This window comes from Leptonychotes weddellii, chromosome 2, assembly GCF_054177405.1.
Source record: "Leptonychotes weddellii isolate Sample4059 chromosome 2, ASM5417740v2, whole genome shotgun sequence".
Lineage (NCBI taxonomy): Eukaryota > Metazoa > Chordata > Mammalia > Carnivora > Phocidae > Leptonychotes > Leptonychotes weddellii.
In genome coordinates, this window is record NC_138370.1 from 177,104,211 (window position 1) to 177,125,625 (window position 21,415).

Here is a 21,415-nt window from a genome sequence, read left to right on the forward strand (position 1 = left end):
AACGGTCCTGGTGAATCAATGCCACGAGGTCTGGCTGCACGCGGAGGGCTCCAGGAGCCTCGTTAGCAGGTTTGGATCCTTGGAGGCTCCCCAGCACCAACCAGACTGCACGTGGGGTCTGTCAGGCTGAGTCTGGAAGCAGTGAAGTCTCCCAGGTGCCTGCCACCTTGGGGACCTGCTGGGTGGCCAGCCAGCCTTGCCTGGACAGCCCCCACAGTTGTCACAGGGCCTCCTCCAATTGTAACCCGAGCAGCAGTCGCTCAGGATCAATAGTGATGGGTTTTGTGACAGTCCTCCCTTCTGTCCACCCCACCCCAGTTACACACTTTCTCTGGAGCCCTGGGTGCCAGACCCTGAACCAGGCTATGCTATGACAGGGCTGGGTGCCACCTGACCCAGGGGGGTGACCATGCTGCCACGGGACAGACGCATGAGGCTGGAAAAGCCACCACAGTGTTCCCCAAAAAAGGGGGTACGTGTGCACGTGCTCTCCATTAAAAGAGAGAAGTCAAGTCAAGATGCCTGACAATCAAATGCTATGTGTGAATCTCAGCCAGGTTCTGGTTTAAAAAGAAAAAAAAAAAAGACAATTACAGCAAACAATCTTTTAAAACTATAGCAGACAGTCTTGGGACCCTAGGGAAACATGAAAACGGAGAGGATATTTAGATGATGGGAATTTTTGTTGAAATATCTAGTTGTGTAATTGTGCTGTGGTTATGCAGGAACATGTCTTTTTTTCAGAAGATGCACACCAAAGTGTTCAGGAGTGAAGAGTGTCTGATGTCTGCAACTACTTCCAGATGGTTCTTTAGGGACAGATAAGTGGCTAGCTAGATGGAACACATGGCAAAGGTCATACTCGTGACCTACATGGGAACATTTTGCATCCAAGCCCTCAATGCACGATTTTTTCACATCTGAAAATGATCTAATAAAATAGTTGGGGTGGGAGAAGCTATTGCAAGGAAACTGCAGGAGGGCGGTGTGTTGTTGCAGGGAGAACCCGCCCGGGAGGAGGCTCGCTGCGTGCTCCTGCCAGAGGCGCCTGCCCCGGGGACCACCAGTACCGACCTCAAGGCCGCAGACCTCCCCATGGCCGCGTGGCACAGTGAGATCTGCTCCACCATATTCTGCAGTTCCTGGCTTCTGGCGCGCTTGCCCTGGATGATCTGGTCTCGCTTCTCTTCCTCTTCGCGCCGCTGGGTCTCCTTGAGCAGGGCCAGCCGCTCGCGAAGCTCCACCACAGACATCTCCCCTTCCAGGCCATACCCAGGGATCTGCAGGGTGATGGGGAGAGCCGAAGCTGGGAGTCAGGCCCATGCCCAGCCTGCAGGGCCGTCTCCTGTGCCCTGACGTGTCTTCTGCTCCAGCACTGGTGCCCCTCCCCCAAGTTCCCTCGGTCTGGCCCCTGTGCCCAGGAGACCTCCTTCCCTCTGCTCAGGAGCCCTGTGTAACATGTCTGCCATTCAGCCTCTCCAGCCTGGACCCCCCTCTGGTGACTGCACATCGCAGCTGGGTGCCCTGTAGGCGCCTCTACTGGGGTAGGGCCCAAACGGAGCTCACTGCTGTCTCCCCAAGCCAGGCCCCGGGGGCCTGGGCTGAGTGCCCTCTGGACTTCCCACATCCCCTGGGATCAGGCCCAGTTCCCAGACCAGCTGCCGTGGCCCTTCCAGGCCGGCTCCCGCCTCACCAGATGCCAGCCTGGCTTCTCCTGGTTCTTCGCACACAGGCTTCCAGAGACCAGGGCTCTCCTCTCAGCCTCTGCGCACCTGCACTGTCCTTACACTGCCCTGCCTGCCTGGGCCTGGGGAGTCCTGCGACCACCTTCAAGCTGTTGAAGCCTAGCTTGTGAAGCCTACCTTGCCCCCTCCCAGGGCCCCTGGGCTCTGGCCCCCGGAGGTCACAGAGGTCTCCCTGACAGGACTGTGAAGTCTTGGGCCAGCCCTAGGCCTGGCGCGTGGCAGGTGCAGCCTCCACAGCTGGGCATGCCACTCATGCCGGGTGGACCTTGGCTTGGGACCAGTGGGAATTGTGGACATGCCCTCCCATGGCAGTGCCAGGCTCCCCTAGGACAGGCCGTGTCCTTACCTGGGTCAGGTCCACGAGCTTGCCCTTGCGCACGGGCTGGGTCTCCAGGGCTCGAAGTTGGGAGACGAGCTCGCAGCGCTCCTTCTGCTCCTCCTTGGCTGCCTGTGTAGTGCGCTGCAGCAGCTCCCGGCTCTCCTCTATCACCTCCTGAACTTGGGGGCCAAGCAGGGTGCTGAGGGGCTCGGAGGGCAGCCGGCCCAGCCCCAGCCTTCCCTTGAGAGCAGCTGGGCTCTTGCCAACCATGGTGGCTCACTTGAGGCCGGAAGCCGGCCTGGGACCTGAGCTGGGGTGGGGGTGTTGGCAGAGCTGGGCGCGGCCTCATGGTACCGGGCCCCCCACTGTACCTATCTGCCTTCGGCCCTTCAGGAGCTTCATCTGCGCCAGCTTAACATTCTTCTGCACCTCTGTCACCTGCTCCACCAGCTCCTTCATGGACCTTTCCTCCTGGAGGCGCCTCTCAGCACACTGCTGCTTCAGCTCAGCCATCTGCTCAGACAGCCAACCCAGCATGGTCAGAGCTGGAGGTGCCCCCTGGAGCAGGCCTGTATCCCCCCACCCCCCACCGCCGTCTGCCCCAGCCCCAAGAGCAGCATGAGGTCCAGAGAGCAGAACCTATCCCTGACCCTGAGTCACCTTGGAGCCTGGATCTAAGCTCATCAGCTCCTGGGAGTCCCCTGGAGGTCAGGGCCTACTGAGGAGGTTCCACCTCATATCCTCCCTTCCTCCACTGTAGTCCTGGGGAAACCAAGTCAGAGCCACTGGGTTTGCCCCGAAGCCCACCCACCCCTGGACTCCAGCTGAGAGAGGAGGGCACTCATTGCTTGGAAGCCCTGCGGAGCACAGCACATGCCAGCCCCCTGGGCAGCCTCAGGCTTCTGTCACATGAGCCCCCAGGCATGTCCTGCTGGTCACCCCGCTCTCTTCTTTCTCATGGTGCCTCGTTAGTCAAGACTCTTAAACGACGGAACAGGGGCAGTTTTGCCACTTGGACGCATGTGACCGGAACCCTCCTGTGTGTCCAGGTGCTTCTCGCCTCTTTGGCCCTGCGCTGCATTCATTAGCCTCGTAAGGAGATGTCCCGAATTGTAGCCGGCTTATTTTTGTGGCTGTATGTTTGGGGGACTATATCACAAAGCTTTCATCCATTCTACTGTGGATGGACATTGCAGATTGCTTCCAGTTTGGTGCTATGGTGAACAATTCAGAATACTATTTTTAGTCCTCAAGACGCTGTAAGGCACAGCGTGGGGTTTACACCTCCATCACTGGCCCAGGGTGGCCACGGAGCTAGCGAACTCCCAGCCCTGGCCGCCTGTGCAATGGGGGCTCATCTTCAGCTGCGCAGTAAGCGGGAATCAGCCTGCAGGCAGCTTGGACTTCAGGCTTAGAGACGGCGACACGAAGTAATCGTTCTGTAATACAATTTGCTGGTGTGCATAAAAAATGGCTCTTGACCATCCCTTTCGATTTATACCATAAAGTAAGGAAGTGCTCACACAGCAAAAGGACAGAGGGCAGTCAGAGGGACACAGGGGCCAACCTGAAAGAGCTCCCAAAAGCCAAAACTTGCAGCAAAATCAATAGTGTCCTATTGGGTGATAACACAAAGTGTAAAACAAATATTCGTGAGTCCCCACTGAAAGAAGTGATTGAATATATAAGTAAGTGAGGGAGAAGAGAGGAGTCCTCCGGGCAGAAGAATTCTCAGTAGGTGCCCACTCCTTGAGTGTGGGCTTTGCTTAGAGACCCCCTTCTGTGGAGTTCCGAATGGTGGGGGGAGACAATGGCAGTGGAGAGACCTGGCAGGCACGACCTTGGCCACGGGACCAAGGTCAACATCACAGGGATGAGTCTGTTGAAAGCAGATGCCCTTGAGAGAGTGTGATGAGAAGATCACTTTGCTTCTGCAGTCTTGCTCCCAAAACCCACAACCCCGGTCTAACCATGAGAAGAGCATCAGACACGTCTCCACCCAGGGGCATTCTACAGGACACCTGACCAGCTCTCCTCCTGTCAAGGTCATCAAAAACAAGGAAAGTCTGAGAAACTGTGACAGCCAAGAAGAGTCTGAGACATGACCTTTATTTTATTTTAAAGATTTATTTATTTGACAGAGAGAGAGAGCGAGAGAAGGAACACAAGCAGGGGGAGAGGGAGAGGGAGAAGCAGGCTTCCCGCAGCGCAGGGAGCCCGATGTGGGGCTCGATCCCAGGACCCCGGGAACATGACCTGAGCCGAAGGCAGACGCTTAACCACTGAGCCACCCAGGCGCCCCCGAGACATGACCTTTAAATGTAACATGGGGTCTTGGGACAGGAAAAGGGCATTTGTGTGGGGGGAAAAAAAACGAGCTCAAATCCTAAGGAGGTGTGGAGTTTAGTGAAGAGTCATGTACCAATGTTAGCTACTTAGCTGTGACAAATATCCCATGGTGCAGTGGGCCAGTGTCTCCCCCAAATTCACATCTACCTGGAACCTCAGAATGTGATCTCATGTCCAATTAGCTGAGGATCTCAAGATGAAATCATCCTGGATTTAGGGTGGGCCCTAAATCCCATGACAAGTGTTCCTAAGAAGAGGAGAGGACACAGAGAGATCTGGACGCATGACACATGACTGTGTGAGGATGAAGGCAGAGATTGGGGTGAGACCGCCACATACCACAGAGTTCCTGGGGTCACCAGGAACTGGAAGAGGCAAAGAAGGATCCTCTCTGAGGAGCTTAGCAGAGAGCGTAGCCCCGCTGCCACCTTCCTTGACCTTGGACCTGGGGCCTCCAGAACTGTGATCTGAGCCCTCCGGGCCGTGGGGCTTTGTTGTGGCAGCCCTGGAGACCTGGTGTGGTGCTGGAAGATGTCACCAGCAGGGAACACTCTGCACTATCTTTGCAACTTTTCTGTAACTCTTAAAAAAACTGCTCCAAAATAAAATCGTATTTTTAAAAGTACTTTCGAAAACTTGGTAATAAATAGAAAAATGCTCATGTGGAAATATGAGGTGAAAAGAGGTGGGCTACCAAAATCTGCGAGGGGTCTTATCTCATGTGAGTAAAGTACAGACAAAACCCGAACGAACCCTGGGCGAGGGGGCCTGCCCTGCGGGGTCCCCAGGCCCCAGCCAGGCTGCATCTCAGGGACAGCACAGACATAGCTCGGGGACAGCTAGGAGGGAGGAGAAGAGGCAGCATCTCCTGGCTCTCCATAAATGTGCCTGCAACAAGGGGGTGGGCAGCGCAGGACCAAGGACAAGGCCGAAGCTGGGGAGGAAGACACACAGGACTTGGGGCACCTAGGGGCTCAGTCGGTTAAGCATCTGCCTTTGGCTCGGGTCATGATCGCGGGCTCCTGGGATCAAGCCCCACGTCGGGCTCCCTGCTCAGCGGGGAGCCTGCTTCTCCCTCTGCCTCCGCTGCTCCCCCTGCTTGTGCTCTCTCTCTGTCTCAAATAAATCAGTAAAATATTAAAAAAAAAAAAAAAAGACACACAAGACTGTAAGTGCCGTCTCTGCCTGGACCAGCCCTGCTACCTCAGGCCCTGCCGGCATCTACGCTGGTGAATGAAGACGGGGGTACCCGCCACCTCAGCCCCTCCAGAGGGGTGCAGAGGGCAGGGCGGCGGGAAGGGCTCCCGTGGGCCAGGCTGTAGCCATGGAACCTCTGACCAGCTGAGGCAAAAGTTCCAGTTAATGCTGTAAGAGTCATCATCCAACAGGAACAATACAAGAGAAATTGAAATCCCTTTCTCTTCAAATATTTAGTGCTGTCTAATCTGCCTAATATATTTATATAAAGCATATTAGTCACGTAAATGCGTGTAACTGCAATTCCAGGATGGGGAAGGAAACGTCAGAGGATACCACGTGGCAACCTGCCTTCCCCGCCCCCCCCCAGCAGTAACAAGAGTAGTGTCATCAGAGGCCTGGTGGAAAGTGAGGACCCAAGTGGTGTGGAGACCTCTCCTGACATGCTTGCCATGTGACAGTGGAGGCCAAATGGGGAGCTGGTGTAAGCTACTCCCACCTTTGCCAGGCAGGGAGGTATGCAGGCAGGTCTAGCCAGAGTTCTTGCAAAGTAATGAGGAACCCCCCACTCAGGGGTCAACAAAGGCCAACCAGGAAGTCTGGATTGCTAGGCCCACCTGGAAGTAATATGGCAGCTCCCCATCTTCCCCTACCTGTGTGAGAGGGAGCCAGCCAAGACAAGGGTTTAAATAAGATCCAGAGTCCCATAATATACAAATGTTTGGGTTTCAGTAAAAAAATCACTCATCATACCAAAAGCCAGGATGATGTCAAGCTGAATGCAGACAATAAATGCTGAGATGACAAAGATGCTAGGTTTGACAAAGATTTTTAAAGAAGCCATTATAGAAATGCTTCAGTGGCAATTATGAACATGTTTGAGACAAATGAAAAAAATAGTTTCAGCAAAGAAATAAAGCCTTAGCAAAGAAATAGAAGACATAAAGAAAAAACAAATGGAAATTTTAGAACTAAAAACCATAATAGATGAAATAGAAAATTCAATGGATAGCTTCACTGGCAGATGGAGGGAAGGAGTAAAGAATCCGTGAACTTGAAGATAGAACAGTGGAGAGAAATCACCCAATCTGAACGTAACAGAGAAAAGAGACTGAATGAGCAAAACCTCAAGGACCTGTGGGACAATCAAAAACATCTATCACTCCTGTCATCAGCGTCCCAGGAAAGAGGAAACAGGATGAAGAGGAAAAAGTACTTCAGAAAGTCATGGCTAAAACTTCCCAAATTTGGCAAAAGACATAAGCCTAGAAATTCAAGAAGCTCAGTGAACCCCAAAGATGCCCACGCTGAGACATATTGTAATTAAATTTCTGAAAACTAAAGGCAAAAAAAAAATCTTGAGAACAGCCAGAGAAAAATGACACATTACTTATAAGGGAGAAACTATGTGAATGACAATGGGTTTCTCATCAGAAACCACAGAGGCCAGAGGAAGACGCACAGTATTTTTCAGGAGCTGACGGAAAAGAATCGTCAATCCAGGGGCACCTGGGTGGCTCAGTCGTTAAGCGTCTGCCTTCGGTTCTGGTCATGATCCCAGGGTCCTGGGATTGAGCCCCGTATTGGGCTCCCTGCTCACTGGGAAGCCTGCTTCTCCCTCTCCCACTCCCCCTGTTTGTGTTCCCTCTCTCTTACTGTCTCTCTGTCTGTCAAATAAATAAAATCTTAAAAAAAAAAAAAAAAAAAAGAATCGTCAACCCACAATACCATATCCAGCAAAAATATTGATCAGGAAAGAAGGAAAAACAAAGACAGCCTCATAGGAAGGAAAACTAAGTATTTGTTGTCAGCAGACCTGCCCTAAAATCATGGCTAAAAAAGTTCTTCGGAAAGTGATAAGAGAAGGGACCTTGGGACGTCAGAAAGGAAGACAGAACATGGGAAGCAAATATGTGGGAAACACAACAGACTTTCCTTCTCCTCTGGAGGCTTCTAAATTATGTCTGATGGTAGAAGCAAAAATTATAACACTGTCTGGTGTGGCTCTAAATGTGTGTAGAGAAAATATTTAAGATAATTCTGTCATGAAACTGGGAAGGAAACAGGACTTGGGAGGTAAGATTTCTAGACCTCACTCAAATTGTTAAAATGACAACACTTGGGACGCCTGGGTGGCTCAGTCAGGTAAGCATCTGCCTTTAGCTCAGGTCATGATCCCAGGGTCTTGGGATCGAATCCCACATCGCTTCTCCCTCTGCTGCTGCTTCCCCTGCTCGTGCTCTCTCTCTTTCTGACAAATAAAATAAAATCTTAAAAAAAAAGTTTTTAAAAAATAAGTAAAATGACAACACTTGCAGGCGGTGATAAGTTATGTATGCACGATGTAATACTTAGAGCAATGACTAAAAAAGCTATATTAAGAGATACACTATAGGGGCGCCTGGGTGGCTTAGACGGTTAGGCATCTGCCTTTAGCTCAGGTCATGGTCCCAGGGTCCTGGGATCGAGCCCCGTGTCGGGCTCCCTGCTGGGCAGGGAGCCTGCTTCTCCCTCTCCCTCTGCCTGCCGCTTCCCCTGCCTGTACTCTCTCTCTGTCAAATAAAAAATAAAAAATCTTAAAAAAAAAAGAGAGATACACTATAGATAAATCAAAATGAAATTTAAAAAGATGAGCAAATAACCCATAGGAAGGCAAGAAAAAGAAAATAAAGAGAAACAAAAATAGGACAATCATGGGGCACCTGGGTGGCTCAGTCGTTAAGTGTCTGCCTTCGGCTCGGGTCATGATCCCAGGGTACTGGGATCAAGTCCCGCATCGGGCTCCCTGCTCGGCGGGAAGCCTGCTTCTCCCTCTCCCACTCCCCCTGCTTGCGTTCCCTCTCTCACTGTGTCTCTCTCTGTCAAATTAATAAATAAAATCTTTTAAAAAAAAAATAGGACAATCAGAAAAACCCTGGCAGACTTAAATCCTAACATATCAATAATTACATTAAATGTAACTGGCCCAGGGGCCAGGGTCCTGGGATCGAGCCCCGCATCGGGCTCCCTGCTCGGCGGGAAGCCTGCTTCTCCCTCTCCCACTCCCCCTGCTTGTGTTCCGTCTCTCGCCGTGTCTCTCTCTGTCAAACAAATAAATAAAATTAAAAAAAAAAATGTAACTGGCCCAGATATGCCAATAGTAGATATTGGCAGGGTGGATTAAAAAACATGACTGAGGGGCACCTAGGTGGCTCAGTCATTAAGCATCTGCCTTCGGCTCAGGTCATGATCTCAGGGTCCTGGGATCGAGCCCCGCATCGGGCTCCCTGCTCGGCGGGAAGCCTGTTTCTCCCTCTCCCACTTCCCCTGCTTGTGTTCCCTCTCTCGCTGTGTCTCTGTCAAATAAATAAATAAAATCTTTAAAAAAAAAAAAGAATGAAAGAGGTTATATCACTATAGACCCTAAAGACACTAAGGAAAAAAAAAAGGGGGTCATAATAGGATATTATAAACAACTCTACATGCATAAATTTGACAACTTAGTGGAATGGGCAAATTCCTTAAAAAAAAACACAAACAACCACAACTCACCCATTATGAAGCAGAGCATTTGAACAGCCCTATAACTTTAATGGAAATTAAATTTGTAATTTGAAAGTTTTCAAAAAATAAATCTCCAGGCTTAGATGATTTCACTAGAGAATTTTGCAAAATGTTGAAAGAATTGACACCAATTCTACACAATCTCCCCCAGAAAATAAAAGAGAGGAGAACACCTCCAAATTCATCTTATGAAGCTGGTATGACTCTGATACCGAGACCAGACAAAGTCAGCCAAGGAAGAAAACCACAGATTAACATCCCACGTGAAACTATATGCAGAAACACTTGAAAAAAATCAAAATAGTAGCAAATACAATTAGCATATATAAAAAGAATTATATACCATAACCAAGTGGGGTTTATGGTAGAGATGTGAAGCTGGTTCAATATTTGAAACTCTGTCATGTGATAATAATTCATCACTTTGTCATGAATCTACTATATTCACAGCCCAAAGAAGAAAAGTCACATGATCATATCCATTGATGCAGAAAAGCATTTGATGATATTCAACACCTTTTCATAATAAAAACTTGTGGAACTTTGTCAACTTGCTGGAGAGTACATCCACAAAAACTTACATCCCAACATCAGTACTTAACAGTGAAAGACTGATTTCCCCTGATATCAGGAACTAGGCACAAATGTATGCTCTCATTCTTACCCAACACAGGCCTAGAAGTTCTAGCCAGTGCAATAGCCCAGAAGAGCACATGACAGGAATGCAGTTCAGAAATAAAGAAATAAACTGTTCTTTACAGATGACATGATTGTCTACATAGAAAATCCCAAGGAATCTATGACAAAACTCCTTGTTTGTCCTAGAAAAATAATAAGGGAGTTCAGCAAGGTCACAAGATATAAAATCAATACACAAAAGTCAATTACATTTTAATATACTAGCATTGAATACATGGACACAAGAATTAAAAATACAATACCACTTACAATTACTCAAAAAAATAAAAGAAATACTTAGGCACAAATCTAACAGAATATGTACAGGACTTGGATACTAAAAACTAAACAACACAGATGAAAGAAATAAAAAATTTAAATAAATGGAGAGACATAGTGCATTCATGGATTGGAAGACTCAAATGGTTGGCCCCAAAAGTGGATCCAGATCTCAGACCATGTACAAGAATAATCTTCGAGTGGATTCGAGATCCAGATGTAAAAATGAAATACAAATACTAGAGAACACATGGGTCAATTGCTCTCTAACGTGGGTATAGGAAAAACCGTTCTTTTTGCTCTTCAGAATGTGGACACAATAAAAGGAAAGCTTGGTAAGTTTGCACTGCAAAACACATCATAAGCAAAGCTGAGTGACCAACTGGAGGAAATTGTCTACAATATACTATAAAGAGTTACTTTCCCTAATGTGTGAAGAGCTCTTTTTTTTTTTTTTTTAAGATTTTATTTATTTATTTGACAGAGAGAGAGAGCACAAGTAGGCAGAGTGGCAGGCAGATGGAGAGGGAGAAGCAGGCTCTCCACTGAGCAGGGAGCCAGACGTGGGGCTCAATCCCAAGACCCCAGGATCATGACCCGAGCTGAAGGCAGCCACTTAACCGACTGAGCCACCCAGGACCCCATGTGTGAAGAACTCTTCAAAATGAAAGAAATGAAGGCTAAGAGCTTATCGGAAAGTGCCTGATGGATCTTTGGCACAGAGACCATGCAGTGGGGAGGGGCCGTGTCTTCAACAAGTGGTGCTGGGAAAACTGGACCCCTACCTCACAGCACACACAAAAATCAATTCAGAGTGGACTAAAGACTTGAGCATAAGACCTGAAATCACAAACTCGTAGAAGAAAACAGGAGAAAAGCTCCCTCACATTGGCCTTAGCTATGTTGGGGGGTGGGTAGTTGACATCAAAACCACAGGCAATAAGAACAAAAATGAACTACTGGGACTATTTCAAACTAAAAGTTTTCAGCACAGCATAACCAACCAAATGAAAAAGTCACCTATGCAATGGGAGAAAGCATTTGCAAACTGTAGATCCAATAAGAGGTTAACGTCCAAAATACACAAGGTACTCTTACAACTCAGTAGCAAAAAAAAGAGCCAAATACCCTGACTAAAAAATAGGCAAAGAATGTGAATATTTTCCCAAAGGCGATAAAAAAATGGCCAAGGGTTATATGTAAAGATGCTCATCATTACTAGTTATCGGAGAAAAGCAAATCAAAATGACCATGAGCTATCACCTTACACCTGTTAGGATGGCTGTCATAACAGTCAAAAGACAACAAATATGGGCGAGAATGTGGAGAAAAGGGGTGCCGAGGGTGGGAATGTGAACTGGTGCAGCCATTATGGAAAACAGTATTTTAACGTTTCCTCAAAAAATTAAAAATAGAATTACCAGTTTTTAAAAAATAGTTTCTATTTATTCATTTGAGAGAGAGAGAGTCAGGGGGAAGGAGAGAGAATCTGAAGCAGACTCCACGCTGAGCTCAGAGCCCGACCTCACAATGCTGAGATAGTGACCTGAGCTGAAATCAACAGTCGGACGCTCAACCGACTGAGCCACCCAGGCGCCCCGTCACATCACACACCTTAAACATATGGGAGTCTTACTCGTCAATCACGTCTCAGTAAAGCTGTGAAAAAATGGACAAAAGCCATGAAGAGATAGTTCACAGAAGAAGTCACAGAAATGGATCTTAAATATATGAAACACGCTCAGCCCCACACCTAACAAATGACAGGCACGTCAGCACGGTGCCGAGATGCCCTGTCACGCCCACAGGCTCAGCACAAATCTCTGAATTCAGTGCAGTGCACCCAGGCGGGGTCCTGGGGGCCCGGCCCCTCGCACAACACCTGCAGAAGGCAACGCAGCATCTCTGATGAGACTGCATGCCCTGGACAACGTGAACAGGGCAACACAGCCAAAGCCCTGCGTTCTGTTACTTTCTACTCATCGACGTCCCCTGGAAGAGTTCCCCTTGAGAGCCCCCCTCCCCTGACGCCAGAAGCTTGCACGGGCCTTATTCATTGCAGATGCTGCACTGACAACATGTGTAAGGAAAGAGGGACGTAAGAAGTGTGTGTAGGCAAGTGTACACACTCGCTTTGAAGGAAAGACAGAAAAGATCGTCCAGAAATTAATGGAAATAAGAGCTGAGGGGGTAGGTGGAAATGGGCTCCCAAGAAGGGACACTCCTCTGGGTCTATTGTTCATATCGTTTTGACTTCCTATTTGTAAGAAAGGAAACTGAAAAGGAAGGAAAAGCAAACCCTGACATCTAATAGAAACAGACACAGACAAGTTTATCAAAAAGGCGCTCAGGAGACCGCAGGTCCTCAGGGGCACATGTCTGAGGATGGACAGGGCTGCAGTTGGGCCGCGGAGCCCAGGCCCCTTGGAGGCCCTCTGCAAGGAACAGGTTTTCAGGGAAACACAGGGTGGGGGTCCCCACCTGGGCCGCCTGTCCTGGCAGGAGGACGAGCCCAGACCAATATGTCTACAGCTCCTGAAGTGGTAACGTGGATGCCCACAGACCCTTCTATGGGACAGGACACCAGATGCAAATGTGCCACATGTGGGCTCTCCAGAAGTTTCAGGTCTTCCTTCATGTGTGGATGTGTGGGCCAGACGACTCTGCTGGTGGGGGCGGGGAGGGAGTCTGGACCAGAAGTGCCGGCCCAACTGTCCGCCCAGAGAGCCTCTAGAACCCCCCTGCCCCACCCGCCCCCAACCACCACGGGAAGAGCCAGGCCCATGGCCCTCGGCAGCCCCACATCTTCTGGGGGTCAGACAGGCCCCCCGGCCGGCCCCCGGGCCCCCAGCCGTTCCCGCAAGGCTGCGTCACCTCCTCCTTCTTCTGGTCGGCCTTCTGCTTGTTCTCCTGCGTGAGGTGCTGTCGGGCCAGGATGGCCTCCTCGCGGCTCAGCTTCCCCTGCAGCCTCCGGCACGCACTTGCGGCCAGTTCCTCCTCCCGGTCCTTCGCCTGCATCTCCTTCTGCCACTCGAGGAACTCAGAGAAGTCCCCGGCTCCGTCCACAAGCTTATCCACCCTGGGGAAGGGGGGCAAGAGGCGGGGCTTGGGGTCCCCCCAGGTCAGGGCCTGCACTGGCTAACCGGGATGCCACAGGTTCCCCCGGGGGGCAGTGGCCCTCACAGGCGTGGGGCGCTCTTCACCCAGTCCCAGCCACACCACCCACCCACTGTCCACCTGTCCCTGTCCTGTGCATCCAGCCTCCAGCCACTTGTTTGTCTACTCACTGGACTGTCCATCGGCCTTCCCCCTGTCTACCCGTCTATCGGCCATCCCTCTGTCCACTTTTCTGTCCTCTCATCCATCTGGGCAGCCACCCAAACTCCCACCCACAGCCCAGCTCATGGGTAAGCACAGGGTCTGCCACGCTGGTGGTCTGTGGGGGGAGGGGGGCATCAGGAAGGGGTCTGAAAAGGAGGTGACCCCTGAGAGAGGTCTGGGCTGGGCTAGCTTTCTGCTAAGTCCTCTTCTGTCCCGTCCATTTCCCTCACTGAGCCGGGATTATCTTCCTTGGATACAGCTGTGACCCCAACACTGGCCTGCTTGTGGACCCCACCAAAGCACCACAGCCACCGGGCCCCCTCTATTCCCACAAGAGCCATGCCCTGCACCTCCTCCTCTGAAGGGGGGTGAGGAGCTGCTGCCCCCACCTCTGCAGCTCTTTCTCCACCTGCCGCTGGTATAAAGACCCTTCTCGGAGGATGGCAGCAGTGTTCAGCTTGACCGGGACCTCATTAGGCTGCAGGAGAGAGGAGGGGCCGGCTGCAGTGGGGTGGAGGGTGAGGGGAGACTCGGGGCAGCAGGTGCCCCCCTGCCCTTCACACTTGCCCTTGCCTCCGGCTCTGGCCATCCGAGGCCCTGGGCACAGAACAGGCCAGGAGGTGGGTGTCCAGGGACAGGGGACTGATACCCATGCCCACCCGGACCAGTCAGGAGCACCCCTCACCTTGTAGAAGGTCAGCTTTGGAGTCTTAAGGATTCGGGGCATGAACTGGAGCTGCAGCTTCTTCTTGGAGGCCTGTAGAAGGCAGGGCCTGGCACCCATACCCACCAGGTGCCCTTAAACACACCCTGGGGAGGTGGTGGGCCCTGCACCCCTGGGAGGGCCAGCTCCCTCCTCTCCATCCTAACTCCAGCTGCTCACCCATGTGTTCCCAGCCTGCCCCCTGCACGTGCGTCCCCCAGGGCAGCACCCCTATCCTCCAGTGCCCTCCCCAGCCTTTCTGGGGTGTCGGGCCTCCCAGACGGGGGCAGGGAAAGAGTGGGCCTGCCAGGCCTGGGGACAGCGGTTCCCAGTCAGGGGAGCTTGAACCTCCGGGCTTGGGGCCCGTCCCCCTAGCTGCTCCCTGGGGATGGCTTCCACAACCTTTCCTGGCTGCTCCCCAGGTTGGCTCTCGGCCCGCTGCTTTGTGGACACCCCCGGGACGGGCCCCACGGCTGCAGTGTGCAGAGCTGTGGGTCGAAGGGCACCTCCTGGGGACCTGCCATCACTGCCACCCCCCCTGCCCCAGCTGCTTGTGGGGACCATAGCCGGCTGCCGCCAGGGGGGCCCGCAGGGGGAGGGCAGGGCCGGCCCAGCTCCTCGGGAGTGAGCCGCCACCGAGAATAGGCCTTCCTTGTCCTGCTCCCTTTACTTTTCCCTTATTGACAAACATACTGGGGTTTTTGTTTTTCTTGTAGAAATATTAGGTGCTAAGCACGGAAATCTGGGAACCTGGGAACCCCCAGAGAGCACGGAAGACGCGTGCCTGCAGTGGTCTGGGAGGTGCGTCCGCACCTGCAAGCTCAGGCTGAGCTCAGCCTGGCTCGGGGAGCCTGCCCCTCTGTGAACCGAGCCTGGAAAGGCTAAATGAGGGGCTCATTGTGTCGCTGCCGGCAGGGCATCGGGAGCAATGTGTCCGTGCCACCATGAAGACTGACCCAGGGTGTGGAGCGCTGGGGGTTACCTGCATCAGGGGCTCCGCCCGGGACCTGGGCACCGCACACCGCATCTCCTCGATGTTCGCCTTTAGCAGCAGCTCCTGCAAGCAGCGCGTGACTCTGGCCCTACTGACCACCGGCCGGCGTCCTTGGGCCCCAGAGGGGATGAGGGCACGGACCAGCTCCCCACTCCTCCCCCATTCTTTGCATAGAACCCCCCCACCCCCCCACCTTCCCACCCCCCGCCAAGGGCTCTAAGAAGGCAGGTGTCGCGGAAGGCTCCTCACCTCGGCCTTCCAGCGATTAAATCTCTTGGTCATCTCTAGCAGCTGCCGCTCCTTGGGCGGCTGGTAGGTGCTCCTGGGGATCTGGTGGGGTGGCGGGAGAGGAGCCTGCCGTCATCGGCTATAGTTCAGAGGGGTGTGTGGAGGTACCAGGCTGGCGGCCAGCTGGATGTGGGTGCAGGAGGGTGCTGCCCATGCCAGGAGAGGCAGGGCTGGAAGGGAAGCTGCTGAGCTCTGACTGGGATCCCCTGGGTGCTGGTGGTCATCCAGGGGAAGGAAAGGAAGGATGTCAGGCCAGCAGCAAGAAGGAAGGTGGCCGAGCATAGCGCCCAGGCCCTGGAGACACTGGACGAACAGGCAGGTGACTGGGTGGCCAGGGGATGAGGGAGGAGGCCTGGAGGGGCAGGTGAGGCCAGGAGAGTGTCATGGAGCCCAGGAAAGTGAGTGTCATGGAGCCCAGGAAAGGGAAGGGGCCGCGGCATTAATACTGCAGAGACCAGGGTGGCCTGAGAAGTATCCGTGGGGTCTAGTGACGGGGACCCTCGCCAGCCTGGAGGGGGCATGTCCGTGGGGGGTGGGGTAGGGACAGCCTGGGAAGCCCTGAGCTCCAGACCCTAATTCTTGGGCCTCTGCCCTGTGTGTCTAAGGAGCATCTGAAAACTCGAGGGACCTGATACAGGTGAGGGGTTTATGGAAAGCCTCTCTGGGCAGACAAATTGCAATGAGACCTAAGGGTGGTGGGAGTGGGCTGGGACCCTGGGGCCCCCGAGCACCACCCCCTTACCCTCCATGCAATCCTCAATTCTGTGAGGAAACCAGATTGGTTCTGGGCAGCTGAGTCCACCAAGGTGCTTGGGGCAGGGACCATAACCAGTCAGAACACTGCACCCCGATCACGGTGATCAGCTCAAGGGGAGGCCCGCCACCTGAGCTGGTCTAATCATAGCGTCATGGAATTCTTGGCCCTAGATGTCCTCTCACGTCCTGGATGGTTTGCTACAATGACGGAAATTTGCCCAAAGATAAAGGTGACCCACAGAAGCACAGCTAGGACTCTGATCAAACCAGAAGCAGTTAGTTCTCTATGGCCTAAACCAGATCGAGCTGCTTTTTCCTGTTATTTGCAATACAATGCATCCTAACTGGCAGGAGAACTCAGCAAGGTAAGGAGAGGGAGAAGAGGGAGGGGAAGAGGGTCTAGGCAGATGGGATAGATGTGCGAAAGGCCCTGGGGTAGGGACAGCCCCATATGACTGGGGTCACACAGACAGACATTATCAATGGCCCATGACCTGAAGAGTATATGGTGATGTACGTGTGTGCTGGGCACTATTTAATAGGGAGGGAGAGGTATGCTGCAACAGGCTCCAAGTAGGCTCCAAGTGCCGAGTCCAGATGGGTCTGAGCCCCATGGTCCCCCAGCCTCATTTCATGTCACTGACCAGACCTCAGTATGTGGAGCACAGGAATCCACCAGGCAGGCTCCAGGTCAGCTGGGTGGGGTCATTAAACACTCCTGGTCTGGTCCAGAGCACCCTCGGCCCTGGGAAGAGCCCAGCCTGCTACTGGCTCACAGCCGGGCCCACAGCAAATGCCTGCACTTACTGGTTTTGACTTGGCCACGACAGGGACCGGCTCGGGGACTGGAATGGCGCGGGGCCGGGGGACAGTCAGGTTGAACTCCTTGGGCTCTGTGACCTTGGCCTTGCTCTTTGAGAGAGGGGGCTGAATGGCCATCACTTCCTCCAGCTGGTGGATCAGCTCCTGGACCTCCGGCTGCCATCTTGAAGGGAAAGGTGGGAGAAGCTGCTTAGGGCCACTTCCAAAGCAGGTCAACTAGGGCACGGTCCTTGGGATCCAAAGGACCCCCCCAAACACCTGGGTCTACCCCAGGGTGGGGGTGATAATGTCTCTGATGCAGGCATGGTACCAGCCACACCCCAGAGTCACACAGCAGGTGGGGAAGCCGGGCCAGCAGCACCGGTCTCAAGCCACACTGGTGAGTGAGTGAGTGGGGAGCTGGGAGGACGGGACAGAGAGATCCTCGCTGTGCAGTCCAGCGAGTCTGAGGCGGAGCGGCAGTGGGGACATGGAGCTAATCTGGGCCAGCGGGCGGCCCAGGGGAAGGAGGCCAGGGCAAGCTGGAGATTGCTGGAAGGTTCCTGGAGCTGTGCTGTTGGTGACAGGTGGAGAAGGGGCTACAGGGGTGGGGCGGGACTGCCCTGGAGCAGGAGTTTGGGCAGGGCATGGCCCACATCAGCAGCCTGGCCAGTGGGGCTCCCCTGAGGGCAGACTGCATGGTTTGGAGAGTTCCTGCCCCAGCTTGAGGGCCACGGCCCCCAGAGGAAGGAAGGGCATGTCCGAGGGCCAACGGAGAGTGGGATCTCAGGGGGGGCAGGTGGGGCAAGGCAGGTCTGGGATGGGGCTGGTCCTATAGCGGGCAATGGTAGGGGTGGTGGGGCAGGGGGTGGGGCACCCTGGAAGCAGGCTGAACCTGGAGGTAGCTCCCAGGGCCCGCAGGCCGGGCTCCTGCTGGCAGCCCTGTGGACGGACAGTGAATCCAGCCTGGCTGGGACTGAGGACTTTCTTCCAGGGCAGGGGCAGCTCAAGGGACATCCCACAACTCCAGGGCCACGGTTTCCTTCCCATGGAAGGGCTTCTGCCTTCCCTGGGCCTCTGGTCTCCTTTACGCAACTGGTACCTAACGTGGTCTGCTTGTGCCCAAACAGTCTCTCTGTCCCCAGGAAGACAAGGTGGACCCCCCCAGCCCTATCAGAAGGGAAGCCACAGGGAGCAGCTTCACCCTGCCCCCCGTGCTGGTCTTTCTCCTGCGGGTCCTGGCCTGCGCCTGTGAAACCAGCGTTTTCCCAAGCCTGTCAGGGGACATGGGGACAGGCAATGAGGGCGGCTTTGGGGAGTGGGGTGCAGGGAGGCTCCCAGCCTGGCCCACCTCATCAGGGGGTCGATCCAGTTCTCTCTCACATGGGCGGTCTCATAGATGAGGCTCCACTCATCCTTGATCCAGGAGCACAGGTTTAAGGGATTGAAGAAGAACCCGAGGAACTGAGGGAGAAACAGGAACCACTGTGGGGGGCTCGGGCCCAGACCCCCCAACCTGGTGAAACCCCCAGCTCTCCCCACACAGAAAGCCAGTGTCCAGCGGGCAGGTGTGGCTAATGCACCGTGAGAGGAGACCTCTGTCCACCCCAGGGCAGGTGGCCCCTCATGACAGACCCTCCCTCCCCAGAACAGAGAGGGGAGCCTGACCTTGCTCACCTGCTGGGCTGGGGTGCCTGCCCTGGGGAGCTGCCCCTCACCCTGTGGACTTCTACACACGGTATCTGGGCTTTCGGGGCAGCCCACCCCAGTCCTGGAGCATGCCCCAGCCAAGCAGGGCCCATCCCCACTGGTGCGGACCCTGTGCTTGAGCCAGCGGCCCAGGACCCGCAAGGCCCACACCCCACTTCTGGAGAGTTCTTGGTGGGGACAGACGGACAGTGGCCTGCCTCCCCCCCACACCCCCCGTGGGCTCCAGAATACCAAGAACAGAGTTGCACCGTTTTCGGCAGCCTGCCTCTGCTTGCCCAGGACAGTACCAGTGGTGGGCCCTCAAGGGACTGAGGATATGTGCCCTGGGATGGACCAGACCCTGCTACAGCAGGAATTTCCAGCGACTGTGGGCTCCTAACAGCTGCTTTCCAGTCTGGACCCTCAGGTGTAACAGATCTGATTCTAGAAGATACAGCACAGTTTAGCTTCTCAGTGGAGGCCAGCCACCTTGGGGAGCTGGAGGCTTCTGCAGAGCAGGCTGGCCGTCACTTGGGGTGGCTGTGGCCACAGGAGTGGCCGTCTGCACTGCTGAGATGAACCTCAGGCCCCAGCCCTTGTCTGAGGGGTGGCCACACCTTGGGCCTCTTGGGGGGCTGCTCTGTAGGGGTGTCCACCAAGCTGAAGCCACACTCCGGCTTGGAGGGCCTTGTCTACTCAGGGGACCACTACAGGCCACTCAAGCCAGGCTCTGGAAAACTGGCTGGAAGGGGAGGCCACGTGCTGCTGCAGTCCCCCAGGAGAGCTTCGTGTGGACTAGGAAATACGATGCCTCCGTCTGGTCCCCAAAAGTGCACCCTGAGCTGTGGGCCTTGGGAACAGATCGTTTACTGGGCCGGGTCAGGCAGCACAAGAGTTGTGTGTCAGCGTCTGCCTTCGGCTCAGGTCATGATCCCGGGGTCCTGTGATTGAGTCCCGCATCGGGCTCCCTGCTCGGCGGGAAGTCTGCTTCTCCCTCTCCCTGCCGCTTCCCCTGCTTGTGCTCTCTCTCACTTGTTCTCCCTCAGTGAAATAAATAAAATCTTAAAAAAAAAGGAGACGCAGGGGAGGTGGTGGTGGGGGTTTCACCTTGTGCATCTTGTCCACGGGCTGGGCCCGGACAATGTCACAGAAGAGCTGAAAGCCGAGTTCCTCCAGCTGGAACGTGGCCAGGTAGCAGATCACTAAGGAGACAGGGCCGATGAGTGTGGGACAGACCCTGGGGTGTCGTCCCCCATGCCCCCTAGCATTTGATCTTGGGGGAGTCAGCCAGAGGCCAGGGGCCCGACGGGTGCGCTGCAGGCCCCACCACCATCAGGGCGGGAGCTCCACCTGGCGCCCCGTGACAATGGCAGGATGACACAATAGCACAAATGTCTCCTATAGGTGAGTGTGCGGTGCCTTCCATCCCACTTCCACACACATTAACTCATTTGATGAGTTCTCAGAAATTCCAGAAGTCCCCTGGGTAAAAGTAAGTCATTGTGGATTTTCGTTTGTTAATTCTGAGAGACTGAATAGCCTCGAGCTAACTGGAACTTGAACGTCCCTGGGCCAGGTGAGGGTCGTCTGCGGGACTGTTGGTCACACCGACTGCTAGGTGGGCCAGTGACGTGCTGCTGACTTGAGCCGAGTGCCCAGGGGTGCGGGGGTGGCCCAGGAGCCAGCTCTGGACCTGGCCTCCAGCCACTAAGCTAGGCCCCCCAGCACTCCTCAGTCCCCATCCCGTCCCCCTGGACAGGGGCCCTGTGGCCTTTAGTGGGCCTGGAGTCTGTGTCCATGTCGTCAGGTGGACCCTGGTCTGCCCACTCACAGGCACCCACGAGGACCCAACGAGGTAAGAGGCCGTGGGAGACCTCGGAAAACACAAGTGCCGCAGAAAGAGCAGGAGCCCGAGGAGTGTCCTTTCGCTCCCACTTCACCCGGTCATCACAGCTGCTGCGAGTCTGCGGCCCTCATGCCAGAGACAAGGGCCACAGGCCTGGCCTGCAGGGACACCTACCCTCGAAGAGGTTGTAGTCGGCCCGTGGGCAGAGCCGGCCGGCCCGCACGTAGAAGGCGTCCACCACCACGGCCAGCAGCTTCCGGTACTCGAGGCACCCAGACAGGACCTCCAAAATGAATGCCTGCTTCTGGGGGCTCAGAGTCTAGAAAAGAAACAGCCGGGAGGGGGCCATGGGCCAGGGCCAGGTGCCCCTCCATACGGGGGAAGAGCTCAGTCGGGGCACTCTCCCCAGAGCAGTGCGCAGAGCCTCAGACCCAGACCCTCTGACCACCACCCAGGATGTGGTCCCTAGGGTGCTCCTGGATAGTGATGGTGAGCTGGGGGCAAACACAGAAATAAACATGGAAATGATGCATTAAAACGAACGCTCCAAAAGGACAAATATGTGATTTCACAAATAGGAGACCCCTGGAGGAACAGAAAGCAGGATGCTGGGCGCCAGGGGCGAGGGCAGGGGGCGGGCAGCTAGGGTTTCATGGGGACAGTTATGGTTGGGGAATAGGAGAAGGTTCTGGGGACGGAGGGTGGGGATGGCTGTGCAATGTGAAGCGTGCGCTTAACATGGTTAAGATGGTAAATTCTACCTCACGTGGGACGCCTGGGTGGCTCAGTCGGTTAAGCGGCTGCCTTCAGCCCAGGTCATGATCCCAGGGTCCTGGGATCGAGTCCCACATCGGGCTCCTTGCTCAGCAGGGAACCTGCTTCTCCCTCTCTCTCCCTCTCCTTGTGC

At 54.2% G+C, this 21,415-nt stretch overlaps 1 protein-coding gene across 1 annotated transcript in view; it reads right to left on the bottom strand.

The window, feature by feature from the left end:
• The window catches only part of CFAP99 (cilia and flagella associated protein 99), a 39,303-nt gene that overhangs the window by 788 nt on the left and 17,100 nt on the right, over window positions 1-21,415 (bottom strand). The window contains exons 3-14 of the mRNA XM_031031508.2: window positions 20,683-20,827; window positions 19,770-19,864; window positions 18,325-18,437; window positions 16,980-17,157; window positions 15,378-15,458; window positions 15,117-15,191; window positions 14,117-14,188; window positions 13,821-13,909; window positions 12,985-13,189; window positions 2,436-2,577; window positions 2,092-2,243; window positions 1,075-1,280 (exon numbers count right to left, since the gene is read on the bottom strand). Of these exons, the coding sequence (XP_030887368.2) occupies window positions 1,075-1,280; window positions 2,092-2,243; window positions 2,436-2,577; window positions 12,985-13,189; window positions 13,821-13,909; window positions 14,117-14,188; window positions 15,117-15,191; window positions 15,378-15,458; window positions 16,980-17,157; window positions 18,325-18,437; window positions 19,770-19,864; window positions 20,683-20,827 (1,553 nt within the window). The remainder of the gene's footprint in view (window positions 1-1,074; window positions 1,281-2,091; window positions 2,244-2,435; window positions 2,578-12,984; window positions 13,190-13,820; window positions 13,910-14,116; window positions 14,189-15,116; window positions 15,192-15,377; window positions 15,459-16,979; window positions 17,158-18,324; window positions 18,438-19,769; window positions 19,865-20,682; window positions 20,828-21,415) is intronic.